Source organism: Chelonoidis abingdonii, unplaced genomic scaffold (genome assembly GCF_003597395.2).
Source record: "Chelonoidis abingdonii isolate Lonesome George unplaced genomic scaffold, CheloAbing_2.0 scaffold0024, whole genome shotgun sequence".
Taxonomy (NCBI): domain Eukaryota; kingdom Metazoa; phylum Chordata; order Testudines; family Testudinidae; genus Chelonoidis; species Chelonoidis abingdonii.
This window is the reverse complement of record NW_027424285.1, coordinates 1-14,935: the sequence shown is the minus strand read 5'-3', so window position 1 is coordinate 14,935 and position 14,935 is coordinate 1. Positions and strand designations below refer to the sequence as shown.

General features: G+C 62.9%; 2 protein-coding genes across 2 annotated transcripts; both read right to left on the bottom strand.

Annotated features, from left to right (window-relative positions):
- Positions 1–3,981: 3,981 nt before the first annotated feature.
- On the bottom strand, positions 3,982–9,188 carry LOC116839014 (importin-4-like). The gene is made up of 9 exons (XM_075061350.1): positions 9,121–9,188; positions 8,033–8,167; positions 7,445–7,535; positions 5,403–5,468; positions 5,199–5,300; positions 4,896–4,979; positions 4,616–4,768; positions 4,435–4,488; positions 3,982–4,050 (listed from the first exon to the last, which is right to left on the bottom strand). Exons 1-9 carry the CDS (start codon positions 9,186–9,188, stop codon positions 3,982–3,984), a joined length of 822 nt encoding a protein of 273 aa, XP_074917451.1.
- A 723-nt stretch (positions 9,189–9,911) lies between these two features.
- TM9SF1 (transmembrane 9 superfamily member 1) lies at positions 9,912–14,718 on the bottom strand. Its single transcript, XM_075061341.1, has 4 exons — positions 13,910–14,718; positions 12,726–13,536; positions 12,010–12,283; positions 9,912–11,687 (listed from the first exon to the last, which is right to left on the bottom strand). Exons 1-4 carry the CDS (start codon positions 14,222–14,224, stop codon positions 11,294–11,296), a joined length of 1,794 nt encoding a protein of 597 aa, XP_074917442.1. The 5' UTR covers positions 14,225–14,718; the 3' UTR covers positions 9,912–11,293.
- Positions 14,719–14,935: the final 217 nt, after the last annotated feature.

The following is a 14,935-nucleotide window of genomic DNA, read 5'->3' as shown; positions in this document are numbered from 1 at the left end:
GAAAGCTCAGAATTAGATAATAGAACTCCGCGTTAAATCATCGTTTGCGCTGAGACCTAGGATTGAGGTGTCTCCAAACCCGGATTTCACTGTTCCTGCTTTCTCTTAGGGAACACTCCATCTGTGCTGCGAACATTAGAGACAGTTTAGATGGGGAAGCGGTCCATGGCACACCGGACCTAGGAACCGAGGTCATAACCCATCCCATGAAGGTCAGTTGGGTTTGTCCTGGTGATCTTATCACAGCAGTTGAAAGGTGTCTCGGAAAAATGACAGACACATGGTCCAATGTTTAATTTAAAAATGCCAGAGTTATTGATCTGAAACTTCAAACGACCTTATATAAGCATCTACACCAAAATCCTCACGCCCACTTCGCTGTTTTATCTCGACTTAAATACTATATTTGACTGTAATAGAATAAATTAGAGCTCGTCATGACCTGCTCACTGTGCGGGATCATCATACACTGAACTGTCATTTGTATCTTCCGCAGTACAGGGCCTCCTGGGGTGTTGCAATGTTACGATGCAATATCAATCTTAACCACATTGATGATTTTGGGTATAGATTTAGGACCAGTCTCGCAGAGCATTAAGCACATGCTCTCCACTGAGCACACTGCCTGCCAGCCCTTTAGAGCAATGTTGTAGGGAATGTGCCACTTTAAGTGCTTTGCATAAGCTACACTTACCAGAGAAACTCACATCGTGTTGACAAACATAAAACGGCTCACTATAGCACATTGACGCTCGCTACAGCACCTTTTTAAACGCCTATCTCTCCACACTTCCTGAGTCCCCGCCTGGCCCACCCATGCCCTTCTGCACTCCGCTACCTTCCCGCAAGTCAATCCCCTGATCCTCTGCTGAACCCGCACCATCCCCCCTGATGCCATGTGCCTGGCCCGGCTCCACTAGCCACCCTGAGCCGCTCCACCTTCCTTCAACACAGTCCCTGAAGCTCTGCCCTTTGGCCCACCATCCTCCCTGAGCCCTCCTACCTTTACGCCATCGCTCACCCGAGTGCCTCGCCTGGACCTACCATTGCCCCTGACCCGCATCTTCCCCATGGCCGCCCTGAGCCCATCCCGTCTCACCCAAGCCTCCTGCTTGCCTACCCTCGGTCAGCCTCCTCCACGAATTCTCCTGCTCGCCGCGGCCTTCCTACCACGGATCCCATCGCGCCCATGAGCCCATCAGCCTAACTCCACACCCCCACTAAGAATGTTCACCATCCTCTGAGCCCCCACCAGAGCCCCTCGACTTCTATCTGTCACTGTCCTCTGTTCCCCAAACCCACCAATCCCCCAACTCCCCATACCATCCTTCTCTCCCTATCCCGGACTCGCCCAGTCCAGTTCCCTTCAAGATGCGGGGGGATCTTTGTCTCTAGGCGCTCCCCCACCTGTCACTGCTCCACCCCATCAGAACTCTCATGCGCTCGCCGGTCTGAAGGTTATCTCGTCCGTCAGGCAGTCTGATCCTGTTAACGAGTGAGGGGAGGTTATCGGAGGGCACGCCATGGGGGAGGGGCCTGGGGGTGGTTTCGCTGGCATCGTGACGGCCCCCTGACCTGGGTGGTTCCGCCCCCCCACGGTGCACGCCCAGGCAGCCATGAGTTTTGACCGAGCTGCATGGCAGATGTGAGGCTCAGTCATTGTCCAGCACTCTCTCTGACCGTTGTTGGCTTCTGCTTGCGAGGTGAGGGCCGGGGAACCCCTGGGCATCTTGGGATGGCTCCGTGAGCCCCTTCCCCCTCCGCAGGGGCCCCAGCGCATCCGGGAACTCCTGAATACGCACAGCCGAGCTTCACAGGTTACAGAGATTCCTCTGGGAACCCAAGGCACCGGCAAGTTCCATGACCCCTTCCCCAGCGGGGAACCCAGGTGTCCGGGCCGACGCCAACGATTGCTTCCTCTCCCTAAGGTGGCTGTCGAACTCGGGCGCCTGGGGGATCTCGCACCTGCGGGGTGAAGGCGCTTCTACCCCAGCTCCTCATCAAAACTGCGGGGCAAGTAGGCTGGGCCGGGGTGCTCAGGGGATGAGGATTGGTTCGTGGAGTTGCTGGCTGGCGGAAGGAACAAGGGGGCCGGGTCTGGCATAGGGGCGGGCTCAGGCCGCTCAAGGTAACCCCCCGCTAGGCTGTGCTGAAGCAGCCGGCTGCTCGCCACCCGTGCCCTGGACGCCTCCTGTTCCCATTCCTGATGCGAGCCCACCCTGGGACAGCTGGACGCCGAGACTCAGGAGAAGCCGAGACGAGCGGGGATGAGGCCCAAGACCCCCACCATGTGCATGCCCAGGTAGCCGCCTCCAGATACCCCTCTTTTCCGCATTTGGGGGTGGACTGCAGGAGCTGCGGCAGGGGGCCCCTGCTGGTAAGGGGGAGGCAATCAGTGCCATTTGCCTCCCTCATCACCCTCAATTTCTCCCCCCATGGTATCGACATGCTGGCCCGCACCGCCCCTGAAAAACTGCTTGCCCCCGAGCTGGTGAGTGCCTGGGGGCGGGAACTGTAGTCTGGGGGCCAAGGCCTGGGCTGGCTGGAGGGCAGGGTGGGTGGGGCTGACGGGATGGACAGGGCCTTGGGCTGGTGGCGGGGCCAGTGACAATTGGCAGGGTGGACCTCAGCTGGGGGTAGGGCTGGGAGGCAGGCTGGCTGGGGTCATGGGTGGGCTGGCTGGAGAGGGCCATGGGGACCTGGGCTTGGCTGGAGAGGTGAGGCGGGCAGGGGTGGGGCTATGGCTGGACGTGGAGGAGGCGGGGCCCTGGGCTGGCTGAAGCAGTGAGCGGCTGGGGGCATATGGCGGTGGCCATCTTGGACTGGGAGCGGGGGGGGGGGCCCTTGGGGCTCGGGCGGGCGCACTGGGGGCCCGTGTGCTCATTGGCATGGCGCGGGGTCTGTGGCTGGCTCGGGGGGCAAAAGGGTACAAATCTCTTCTGTCGCGCGACATCGCCCTCCCTCAGATTGCCGCACCTGGAGCCCGACACCTGCGGGAGCCCCAGCCCTACGAGCGCACAAAGGCCGGCTCAGGTGGGCAGTGCTGGCCCGAGGGTGCGGGATATCACGGCAAATCCGCACCAGGGTGGGGTTCCCGGGAAGTGACTGTTGTGGGGAGGGGCATACGCTTGGGGTGCTGATCGCTGACTTCATGTGGGGGTCTGAATCCTGTGGGGGGGGTCAATTTTGCTCTGGGGGCCTCCTGGAACTCAGCAGAGGGTTGGTACGACATGTATCCCTGTGTCCCCAAGGGAATCGCCACTGGGGCCTTGTGGGCAGGCAAGGAACCCATGCTTCGCAGAGCCATTGCCGGATCATGGGGAAGGCAGGCTTGTTTGGGGGGCCTTTTCAACTGGCCCTTTCTGCCCCTCCCAGGACTACAGGCCGGCTGGGGGGATTTGCCAGGTCGCTGGCCCGACTGAGAGCCTGTGTGGGCGAGCCAGCCCTTTCGCACCTTGGGACAGTTCTCGAGAACACGCAGGTCAGGGCGGCTGGGGCCGTGACAGTGGGGGTCACGGGGTGAATGTGGAGGGGGCTCGGGGCAGGGCGGAGTAACCCCACCGTCACAGTATTAGGGCTGGGTAGGGGGGATGATTGAAGGGTCATGGGATTGGGGGCTGGACCGGGAGAAGGGCCAAAATACTCCAGGGGTGACAGGAACTCCGGGAGGGCGGCATGGGTAGAGGTCACGGGGGATTGGGGGGCGCTAGGAACTTTGGGGTAAGGCAAGGGGCCCCAGGGGTAGGCTGGAATCGGCGAGGGGGGCTGGGTAAGCGAGGGTCACGGGGCTGGGGAGACTGGGTGGATGAAAGGGGCTGCGGTGTAAGGGTGATGGGGGGCTCTGGACTGACCGTCCCCCACCACCCCCAGCCCGACATCACGCCTATGCGGGGAGGTGCTGCTGCCGGCCTGCTGTCCTATCACGGCGGGGGGTGGAGCTCCGGGCAAACGGGGGCCAAATCACCCTGGCCCAAGGCCCTACTATGCTCTGGAGAAACTCGTGAGAGTCTGGGTGACGCTGGCTCCGGACAGCTCACCGCGCCGCCCTGGCTGGGGGGAGAACACGAGGAGCGGACCCTGGGGGTCCAGTAGAGGTCACACTTCTCTCTCTCCTCTCGCCTTCTTTCAGCTCGGGGAACCCTATCACGGGGGGTCGCGGCGTTTGCCAAACAGCTTCCTATTAACTTCGGAAAAAGCAACTTCCCTTTACAACAATACGGACGAGGGCACCATAGCTGTCGACACCCCGAATCCGCGCCCCCAGCCAGCCTGCCCCAGCCCTACCCCCAGCTGGTCCCACTCCTGCCATGTCACTGGCCCACCCCACCACCAGCCACAGAGCCTGTCCACAGCCCGTCAGCCCCACCCCACCCCTGCCCTCCAGCCAGCCACAGGCCTTGCCCCCAGCTACAGTCCCGCCCCCCAGGCACTCACCAGCTGGGGGAAGAGTTTCTCAGGGGGCAGGTGCAGGGCCAGCATGTCGATCACCTGGGGGGAGAAATGAGGGTGATGAGGGAGGCAATGGCTCTGGATTCCTCCCCCATACCAGCAAGGGGCCCCCCCTCCCCAGGCTCCTCAGTCCACCCCCAGTGCGGGGGGGTATTGGGGCGCTTACCTGGGCAGCCACATGTTTGGGGGTCTGGGCCTCATCCCCCTCGTCCTCGCTCTCCTGGTCCTCGGCGTCCAGCTGTCCCAGGGGGGGCTCCGCACTCAGGATGGGGAACAGGGCGTCCAGCACGGGTGGCAGCAGCCGCTGCTTCAGCACAGCCTGCGGGGGGTAGAACCTGAGCCCTGAGCCCGCCCCTATGCCAGCCGGCCCCCCCCTTGTTCCTCCCAGCCAGCCAGCACTCCCCGAACCCCAATCCTCATCCCCCTGAGCCCCCCGGCCCACCTACCTTGCCCCGCAGTTTGATGAGGAAGCTGAGGGTAGAAAGCGCCTTCACCCGCAGTGCGTCCCCCAGCGCCCGGTTCGACGCCACCTAGGGAGAGGAGCAATCGTTGGCAGTGCCCGGACACCTGGGTTCCCCGCTGGGGGAATGGGGCTCATGGAATTGCCCGGATGCCTGGGTTCCCCAGAAGGAATCTCTGTAACCCTGTGAAGCTGCGTGTGCGTTCAGGGAGTTGCCCGGATGCCTGGGTCCCCCTGCGGAGGGGGAAGGGGCTCACGGCCACCCAAATGCCTGGGTTCCCCGGCTCACCTCCAGGCAGAAGCCAACAACGTCAGAGAGATGCTGGACAATGACTGAGACCTCACTCTCCATCAGCTCGTCAAAAACCTCCATGGCTTCGCTGGCGTGCACCTGGGGGGGGCGGACACACCCAGGTCAGGGGGCCTCGACATGCCACATAACCCCCCCAGCCCCTCCCCCATGCCAGTGCCCTCCCAATAACCTCCCCTTCACCTCGTTAACAGGAATCAGCTGCCTGACGGCCGAGATAACCTTCGGGACCAGGGAGCGCATGAGAGTCTGGGGGTGGAGACAGAGACAGGATGAGGGGGAACCCCTGAGACAAAGGGATCCCCCCCATCTCTTGAAGGGAATGGCTGGGCGAGTCAGGGGATAGAGGGAAAGGGGTATGGGGGTTGGGGGATTGGTGGGTTCTGGGGAACAGGGCACAGTGGGGGACAGATAGGAAGTCCGGGGGCTCTGGTGAGGGGCTCAGGAGGAATGGTGAATTCTGGGGTGTGTGGAGTTGCTGAGGGGCTCTGGGGCGCGTGGTGAAGGCAGGGCGAGCAGGGAGTACGTGGGGAAGGCGGTGGCAAGCAGGGGGCTTGGGGGGACGGGATGGGGCTCAGGGGCGCATGGGGAAGATGGGGGACTCAGGGGAATGGTAGGTCCAGGCAGGCACTCAAGGGTGCATGGGAAAGGTGGGAGGCTCAGGGGGATGGTGGGGCCAGGCAGGGGCTCAGGGAGGTGTGAGGAAGGTGGGGGGCTCAGGTGGATAGTGGAGCCGGGCCAGGCCAGGGCTCAGGGGGATGGTGGGGTCAGGCAGAGGCTCAGGGGTGCACGGGGAAGGTAGGGGGCTCAGGGGGATGGTGGGGCCAGGCAGGGGCTCAGGGAGGTGTGGGGAAGGTGGGGGGCTCAGGTGGATAGTGGAGCCGGGCCAGGCCAGGGCTCAGGGGGATGGGGGCCAGGCCAGGGGCTCTCAGGGTGCACGGGGAAGGTAGGGGCTCAACAGGGGGATGGTGGGGCCAGGCAGGGGCTCAGGGGTGCACGGGGAGGTAGGGGGCTCGGGGGATGGTGAGGCAGGCAGAGGCTCAGGGGTGCACAGGGAAGGTAGGCGGGCTCCAGGGGGATGGAGGCCAGGCAGGGAGCTCATGGGGGGGTGCACAGGGAAGGTAGGGGGTCAGGGGGCATGGTGGGGCTACGGCGGGCTCATGGAGGGGTGCAAGGGAAGTGTAAAGGGGGCTCCAGGGGGAATGGTGGGGCCAGCAGGGGTTTCTCAGAGGTGAATGGGGAAGTAGGGGCTCAGGGGGATGGTGGGGCCAGGTAGCGGCAGGGGTGCAACAGGGAAGGTAGGTAGGGCTCAGGGGGATGGTGGGCCAGGCGGGTCTCAGGGTGCACGGGCATAGTAGAGGGGCTCAGGGGGATAGGTGGGGCTAGGCAGGGGCTCAGGAGTGCACAGGGAAGGTAGGGGGCTCCAGGGGGATGGTGAGGGCCAGGCAGGGGCTCAGAGGTGAATGGGGAGGTAAGGGGGCTCAGGGGGATGGTGGGGCCGGTAGGGGCTCAGGGGTGCCAAACGGGGAAGGTAGGAGGCTTCAGGGGGATGGTGGGGCGCAGGCAGGGTCTCCAGGGTGCACGAGGGAAGGTAGGGGGCTGGCAAGGGGGATGGTGGGCCAGGCAAGGGGCTCAGGGGTGCACAGGGAAGGAGGGGCTCAGTGGGATGGTGAGGCCAGGCAGGGCTCAGGGGTGCACGGGGAAGGTAGGGGCTCAGGGGGATGGTGAGGCAGGCAGGGCTCAGGGGTGCACAGGGAAGATAGGGGGCTCAGGGGGATGGCTGGGGCTAGGCAGGGGGCTCAGAGGGAATGGGGAAGGTAGGGGGCTCTAGGGGGAATGGTGGGCCAGGTAGAGGGCTCAGGGGTGCACGGGGAAGGTAGGGAGGCTGAGGGGGATGGTGGGGCCGGCAGGGTCTCAGGGGTGCACAGGGAAGCGTAGGGGGCTCAAAGGGGATGGTGGGGCCAGCAGAGGGCTCAGGGTGCACTGGGGAAGGTAAGGGGGTCGGGGGATGGTGGAAGCCAGGCAGGGGGCTCAGGGGTGCACAGGGAAGGTAGGGGCGTCAAGGGTGCACAGGGAAGGTAGGGGGCTCAGGGGGATGGTGGGGCCAGGCAGGGGCTCAGGTGTGCACGGGTGAAGGTAGGGGCTCAGGAGGGATGGTGGGCCAAGGCAGGGGCTCAGGGGTGCATAAAACGGGGAAGGTAGGGGCTCAGCGGGCTGGGCCTCACCAGTGGTCCGGAGCCCAGACCAGCAGCCATGGCCGCCAGCGCCCCGCAGGCGCGTAGTAGAAGCGCCCCTGGCTGGCGCGCTGGCCAGGCGCTGTTGGAATGAGACGGCAGAGGGCGGTGGTAGTGGGGGGCAAAGGCCTCGGGTCCAACTCCATGCCGACTCAGCAACCACAGTGAGATCCTGACCGGGAAGGCAGGGAAGGGAGACCCTGTGGGTCAGAGCCCCACCTACCAATCCCCAATGACAGCCCCTCACCTACCCTGCCCACGACCTCCACCCAATCAACAGCCCAGCTAACCACTCCGCCAAATCTACAGCCCCCACCTAACCCCCGCCACCCTGCCACCCCATCACAGCCCACTCTAACCCACTCCCCAAATCACAGCCCCCCAGCCTAATCCGCCCTCCGCACCCTCCGGCATCAACAGTCCCCTGATGCCTCCCTTCACGCTCATTCCAGCTGGACTCCCAGATCAGAGCCCCCCACGCGGCCCCAGAACCAGCAGCTCCGTCGACTCGGTGGTTCGGGCTTTGAGAGAACAGCCCTGGCCTGGCCCTGCCGCGAACCCCAGAGCCCCCCCCTTTACTCGGGTGGTGGGGTGCGGGGCCGCGTCACCCCCTGCTGGGATGAGCTGGCAGGAGTCTGGGGCAGCGCTCCAAACCCCTGATGCAGCAGGAGCAGCGCTGCAGCTGGGCCCACAGGGCCCACCGAGACCTGGTGCCTGGGGGGGGAGACATGGGTCGGGGGCATGTTGGATAGAGGGGGGACCCAGGAGAGAGGTTTGCAGGACACCCAACACTGTTTGGAATTGCAAGAGGAATGGGGGTCAAGGGCTCTGGGGGTTGCAGGGATGGGGCAGTGGGAGCTGGGGGGGATGGGACAGGGGGTCCTGGGGCTGCAGGGACGCAGGGGGGAGGGGCAGGAAAGGCCTCCCCAATCCTTCCATTTCCTGCTGGCTGAGGAAGGGGGGAGGGCTGTGGAGGGGACTGTTGGGGCGGTGGGGGGAGGAACTGCCCACCAACACACTCACATCTGCTTCCTCTGGGCAGGGCTCCCAGAAACCAGTTCTTCAGTTCTGAGAGAGAGAGGTGGGGGTGGGGTTATGCATGCTGAAACCCTAGCGCCCATGCAGACAGGGATGGGGGGAACCCCCTCACGCCCCAGCACCAGCTTCCTGCCTCCTCGGGTTCAGCTTCCGCCAGTGTATGGTGAGACGCCGGCGCAAGAGCCACGCTGCCAGCTGCCGGTCTGGGGGCAGAGGGTGGGGTGTCAGACAGGGGATGGCAAGAGGTAGGGGAGCTCCCCTACAGGGGCAGGGAGTCAGACCAAGGGGATGGGGATCCCTAGGGGAATGGGGGGGGCACTCACCTTGGGGGTCTGGGGGCGCCCTGTCAGTCGCGTGGCAAGCTGGGGCAGCACCCTCGGGGTAGTCTGAAGGCCTCACGCAGCTGGGACCGTGGCCTGGGGTGGGAGCAGAGATTGTTTGGGGGGGCAGGATCCCCTGCCCCCCAACTCGGTATTCAGCCGCCCTCAACCCTCCTTTCCCGAATACCCGCCCTCCCCACGCGATGGCCAGCCTCCCCCAGGCCCCGCCCCACAGCATCCCCTTACTCACACCGCCATAACCTCAGTCAGCTCCCCTCCCACCCCCGACTCCTGGTTCGTCCCCCCAACCTGCTGATCAGGGCGTTGTCCGGCTGCAGCAGGTCGGACAGGACCCGGCCCAGCTGGCCGGGCTCCATCGGGGGACGGGGGGACACAGCGGGGGAGGGGCCCTGCAAGTGGGGGGCTCGGACGGGGGGGGGCGGGGGGCTGCAATGGGGGCAGCGAGGCCTGCAGGGGGAGGGCCGGGGCTCAGCAGCCAGCGAGTCCCCGCACAGCGCCGTGGGGAGCAGACGATAACCGCCGGCTTCCGAAGACAGAGCGCCCAAGGCCCCGCCCCCCCCCCCCCCGCCCCCCCCCCCCCCCCCCCCCCCCCTGTCTTTGCCCCCGCCCCTCCGTGGCCCAGGAAGACTGAGACGCAGCCCCGGGAAAGGCCGGGGGTTAACCCTTGCGCGCAGCACAGCTGGGTAGCCAGGACTCCTGGGTCTCCTGGCTCTGGGATGGGAAAAGTGGGGCTGGTGTTAAGAGCGGGGGGTGGGGGTGGGGATGGGAGGCACAGGACTCCTGGGTTCTCTCCCTGGCTCTGGGAGGGGAGTGGGGGCTGGGAGCCAGGACTCCTGGGTTCTCTCCCTGGCTCTGGGAGGGGAGTGGGGTCTAGTGGGTTAAAGCGGAGGGTGCAGGAGCCAGGTTCTCTCCCTGGCTCTGGGAGAGGAGTAGGGTCAGGGAGCTGGGACTTCTGGGTTCTCTCCCTGGCCCAGGGAGGGGAGCAGCAGCCAGTGGTTAGACCCCTGTGTTCTATCCTTGGCTCTGGGAGGGGAGGCGGGACCCAGGACTCCTGGGTTCTATAGACACCCCCTCGCTAATTTTTATTAACAAAGTTTATTCCGAGATCTGTAAAAAGAAATAATCAGAACCAACCAAATCAAATAAAAATAAAATAATCAATCGCTCCAGTCCCCCCCCACTACCCACGAGCCCCCCTATATATATATATCAATAGCACTACAGGTGTCTGCACGCAGCCAGCAATGGGGGTGGGGGGGTTGTGGGGTATAGCCCCTCCCCGCTGAGGTCTCTGGGATACTTTGCCATCCCCACTAGATCCTGATCCCCTGTGATCTGTGCCACCAAGAGGGGATCTTACTAGGCAATCCTGCTTGCCATGGGGGGAGTATCTACTGCCAGCTCCACATGGAATCCAGTTGATCTGGGGAAGCCCCCAGGGATCCAGCCAATTGCCCATGGTGGATCTACTCCTCCCCACCAGGGATCTCATAATAGGATCTGCTCCCAGCCCCACAAGGAATTTGGCCTCCCTCTGCTAGCATCCTACCAGGGAGATCCAGCCATCTGTGGGGGCCCATCCCCAAGAGAGGAGCCAGCTGACTGCAGTGGAGCCACTTCCACCATGGATCCATTCTCAACCCCACATGAATCCAGCAGATCCACCAGGGATCCAGTCTGCCGCAACCACATGCAGGGATCTCACATGGGGATCTACTTGCAGCCTCACATGGGATCTGCCTGTGCGTCCCCCTTTGGGAGGGATCCACTTCCAAGCTTTACCCCCCCCGGAGGGAATCTCACAGGGATCCAGGGAACTGGACACCTTGACCCATCGCCCCCCTCAAGGGTGAGTCTTGATCTGTCAGACCGGCCCCGCCCTTGGCCAGTCAGTCCATTCCCATCACCTGATTGGCCAGTTATCCTGACCAATAGGAGTGGAGTAGCTGGTCCCCCATCCCCGTGAGAACTTTAGTGCTGCCCACCCACTGGCAGTGAACTGGTCAGTCAGCTGATCACCCTACTCAATGAAGGGCAATGAGGGAGGTAGGGCAAACTTTAATGGTGCCCTGTGACTGGCCAGACATTTCAGCCAATAGGAGGGTAAGATCCTTAATGGTCCCAGTCAATGGGAGGGGCACTTTTTAGGGTCGCCATCTTTTACCATGCTGGCCGATTGGCTGAACATCTTGATCAATGGGAGGGGAGCTCTTTAACAGTCCCAGCCAATGGAAGGGGAGCTCTTTGGAGGATCCATAGCTGCTGACTGGCCAGACATTACAGCCAATGAGAGAAGAGATCTTTAAGAGCGCCATCTTTATCCACCAGCTGGCCAAGCATCATGGCCAATGGGAAGGGAACTCCAAAGAAGCCCCAGCCAATGAGAGAGATCTTAAAGGGAAGTCATATTTAACCGTGCACACCAGTTGGCCATAGTGGCTGGCCAACTGGAGAGGGTCTCTCAGTCCATCTTGAGGTTGACGTAGATGTAGCGAATAAACTTGAGCGAGGCGAAGAAGGAGACGGTGCCCAACATGAGGAAGAAGACGTAGCCGGTGAGAAGGGAGTAGCCGAAGAACTCCACGGTCTGCACCGCACCCGACATGTTGGAGCGGCGCGAGTAGTAGAAGACGGAGTAGAGGAAGATGAAGACGCCGGTGGAGCCGGCGCTAAGCACTGAGCGCCACCACCAGCGGTAGTCCTCGCCTGAGAGCTGGAAATAGGTGAGGGCGATGGAGATGCAGGCGCCTACGCTCAGCAAGATGGCGAAGACAAAGAAGAGGATGCCGTAGAGGGTGTACTGCTCCCGGCCCCACACCGTGGCAAAAATGTAGTAGAGCTCCACAGAGATGGCACTGGAGGATAAAAGAGAGACAGGGTCAGCTGGGGGGCAGAGGTGGGATCCCACTGTTTGGGGGCTCAAATAGGCTGGCCGGAGAGGTGAAGGGCAAGACAGGAAGTGGCATCCTCGGGAGAAAGTTACATGACTGTCTAGGTAAGAGGAAGCAGGAAAACAAAAGTGCCAACCCATGAGGTTGGAAGTGGTAGGGAGGAGTGAGACAGGAATCAGTGGCACCTCCTATGGACAGCATGGCAGACAGGAAGAGGAGGGGGTGCTCACTGGATGGGCAGGAAGTGAGGTGGCAGGCACACAGAAAGCGGGAGGGTGGGGCTCACCTGAAGGGCAGGAAGCCCCCGATGGTCATGTGCACCAGCGTGGCCTTGTACCAGGGCTGTGGTGGGATTTCGCGGGCGATGTTCTTGGTGCGGCAGGGTGCGGCGAAAGGGCCGGCCCGGTTCTTGCCGAAGATGCCCCCGATAACGGTGAGGGGGAAGCCCACCAGCAGCCAGACCATCAGCAGCAGCAGGATGGTGGTGGCCGGCAGGGCCTGTGTTGAGCCATTGGCCCAGTGCACCGAATTCACCACGCTCCACGTCACGAAGAAGGGGGCTGGGAGGATAGGGGGCAGATCAGAGGGACCAAAGAGACCAAGACTATCTTCCCTAAGGGACCACAGAGTATCCCCAAGGGGTACCAGAGAGACCCAGACCATCTTCCCCAAGGGACCACAGAGTCTCGCCAAGGGGGACCAGAGAGACTCAGAGCACCTCCTCCAGGGGACCAAGGGGCTTCCAAAGGGGGACCAGAGAGACTCCCTCTGCTTCCCACTGGAATCATAGAGACCTCCCTAGAGGGACCAGAGAGGCGCAACCTATCACCCCTAGGAGGCCATAGAGACTCTACACATTTTGCCCTAGTGGTGAGGGGCCAAAGGCACTTTGAAGAAACAGAGGAGACCACACAGACCCACCCGGCGCACCCAACCCGCCTACCCTGGGCAAGAGTACCCCCCGGGGAACCTGGGCAGAGATGGGGGGCTCCAGGGCCTCACCGGAGAAGAGGCTGGTGGTCAACACAATGTTCCAGACCCAGCGCTCACCCCCGACCTGCCGGTAGAAGTTGCTGGAGACGTAGCCGGAGATGCAGCAGGTCAGGGCGTAGAGCAGGATGGCAGCGGAGTTGATGGCACCGTGCCGGTGGACATTGAACATGCCCAGCAGGGCCATGGCGATGATGCCGGTGCCCAGTGCCAGGAACTGGCTGCCCACGCCCAGGACGGCGCAGAGGAGGCTGCGGCAGGGCGGGAAGCGGAAGACATCGGTGTGGATGATCTTCCAGCCGTTGTCGCCCTGGTCAAAGTCGTCCCCGGAGGAGGAGGAGGAAGCTTCTTCGTCCAGGTTGTACCGGGCCAGGTCGTTCTTCAGCACTCGCATGAGGATGACCACCACGAAGCCCACCAGAAGAAAGACCAGCACCATGGAGTTGATGATGGAGAGCCAGTGGATCTCCAAGGTGCGGGGGAAGAAGCCCCCATCATCTCCCCGGCCCCGCCGCTCCCCCCGCCGCTCTGAGGCCGTCTCAGACCAACGGACACTGTAGGTGTAGGTCAGGGAGAGGGGGCCAGGCCCATGGACGTCATCCAAGCTGTGCGGCTTGACGTCCCGCACGCTGACATTGGCATAGATGATGCGGTCGCCATTCCACTCCAGGTGGAAGTCCAGGTGGGTCCACAGCCCGATCTTGTGGCTGTGGGGCAGAAAGCCGCTCTCCTCCATGTACCCCACGAACCCTCGCAGCGGGATGTCGTCCACCACGAACTCAAAGTAGTACAGCTCCTCAATGGCTTGCCGCAGGCGCTCCACCTGCCGGGAAACAGACGGCGTAGGACCCAGGAGTCCTGGCACCCAGCCCCTCCTGGTCTTTCCCACTAGACCCCACTCCCCTCCCAGAGCTGCGGACAGAACCCTGGAGTCCTGGCTCCCAGTCCCCACCCACTAGCTCCCACTCCCATCCAAGAGCTGGGTACATACCCCAGGAGACCTGGCTCCCAGGCCCCCACGCTCTAATGACTAGACCCCACTCCCCTCCCAGAGCCAGGGACAGAACCCAGGAGTCCTGGCTCTGATCTGAGCTCCTAGGCCCTGTTCCTGAAGCTAGCTCCTGCTCTAAACCCAGCGACCCACGCTCGCCCTCCTTGATCCAGGGATGGGACCCAGGCGTCCGGGCCCAGTCTACCTGATCCAATGTGAGCGTCTTCACGCACAGGACCGTCTTCTCGACGCTCTCTCGGAAGCGGATCTGATACATGGACTCGGCCATGCGGTCCCCGTCCAGGACCTCCCCGAGGCTCAGGCTCTTGTGACGGATCTTTTCCGGAGAGCACACGGGCAGCTGGTAGTAATGGTAGGTCTCCTGGGGGTTGTGGTAGGGTCCCACCTTGTTGACATAGAGCACGACGGGGTCCCCAGGCTGGTAGCGGGTCTCGGAGGAGCCCGGTGGTGGCCAGGAGGCCAGCAGGATGAGCAGCAGACAGGACTGGTGGGGTGCCATGGGGTGGGCAGGGAAGGGGGAGATGGGGTGGGATCTGGAGAAGGAAGGCAGGAGACAAGGGAAGAGAGGAAGTGAAGCCAGGTCCTCAGGATGCCTGAGTTCTCACCCACCTGAGATGGTCAGCACCCATTGCCAGATCCCTCCAGCCACGCCATGCGGTGCTCTAACCATTGGGTATCCCTGGATCACGCCAACCCGTGCTCCTGAGACCCCTGCCCTGCATGCCCACCCGGGTGCCAGGCCTGATATACTCACGATGCCCACAGGCCGGACCCGAAATTGGCGTATAAGACACCCCTGGCGAACGAGCCGAGACGAAGGCCTGGGGATTTGCTCCTCTGACCTGTCTCATCCCAGGGGCACCAGAGACTGACAAAGCGCCCACGGTGCCAGCTCAGGGCAGCCATCAAGCCGAACGCCCTGGTGGTGCCCACACTCGAGGGGCCGGAGCTCCTGAGAGCCCCGACGGACGAGGGTGGGATGAAGTGGGGGGTTCAGACAGCACGTGCCTCAGTTTCCTTGGATCTCTGGAGCCTTCTACACAGCTGCCTGCCCCTCCCCCTCGTTCTTCGTGTAGCACGTCGGGGAAACTGAGGCACGCATGCTACACATGGAAAATATCCTGAAAACAACCCACCCGGCACACAGGAACCAGGGTCCTCGCGCCCCCTCCCCGCTGACTCACCCCCCGCCCCCGGCCCGGGGTCCTCG

Excerpts from the sequence above, each read along its gene's own strand:
- LOC116839014 (XM_075061350.1), bottom strand. The coding sequence starts at position 9,188 with ATGGAGCCCGGCCAGCTGGGCCGGGTCCTGTCCGACCTGCTGCAGCCG. Across the intron at positions 8,168-9,120 it reads GACAACGCCCTGATCAGCAG|GCACCAGGTCTCGGTGGGCC; the intron begins GTTGGGGGGACG and ends CTCCCCCCCCAG. Across the intron at positions 5,469-7,444 it reads GTCTGGGCTCCGGACCACTG|ACTCTCATGCGCTCCCTGGT; the intron begins GTGAGGCCCAGC and ends CTCCACCCCCAG.
- TM9SF1 (XM_075061341.1), bottom strand. The coding sequence starts at position 14,224 with ATGGCACCCCACCAGTCCTGTCTGCTGCTCATCCTGCTGGCCTCCTGG. Across the intron at positions 13,537-13,909 it reads AGACGCTCACATTGGATCAG|GTGGAGCGCCTGCGGCAAGC; the intron begins GTAGACTGGGCC and ends GTTTCCCGGCAG. Across the intron at positions 12,284-12,725 it reads GACCACCAGCCTCTTCTCCG|CCCCCTTCTTCGTGACGTGG; the intron begins GTGAGGCCCTGG and ends CTATCCTCCCAG.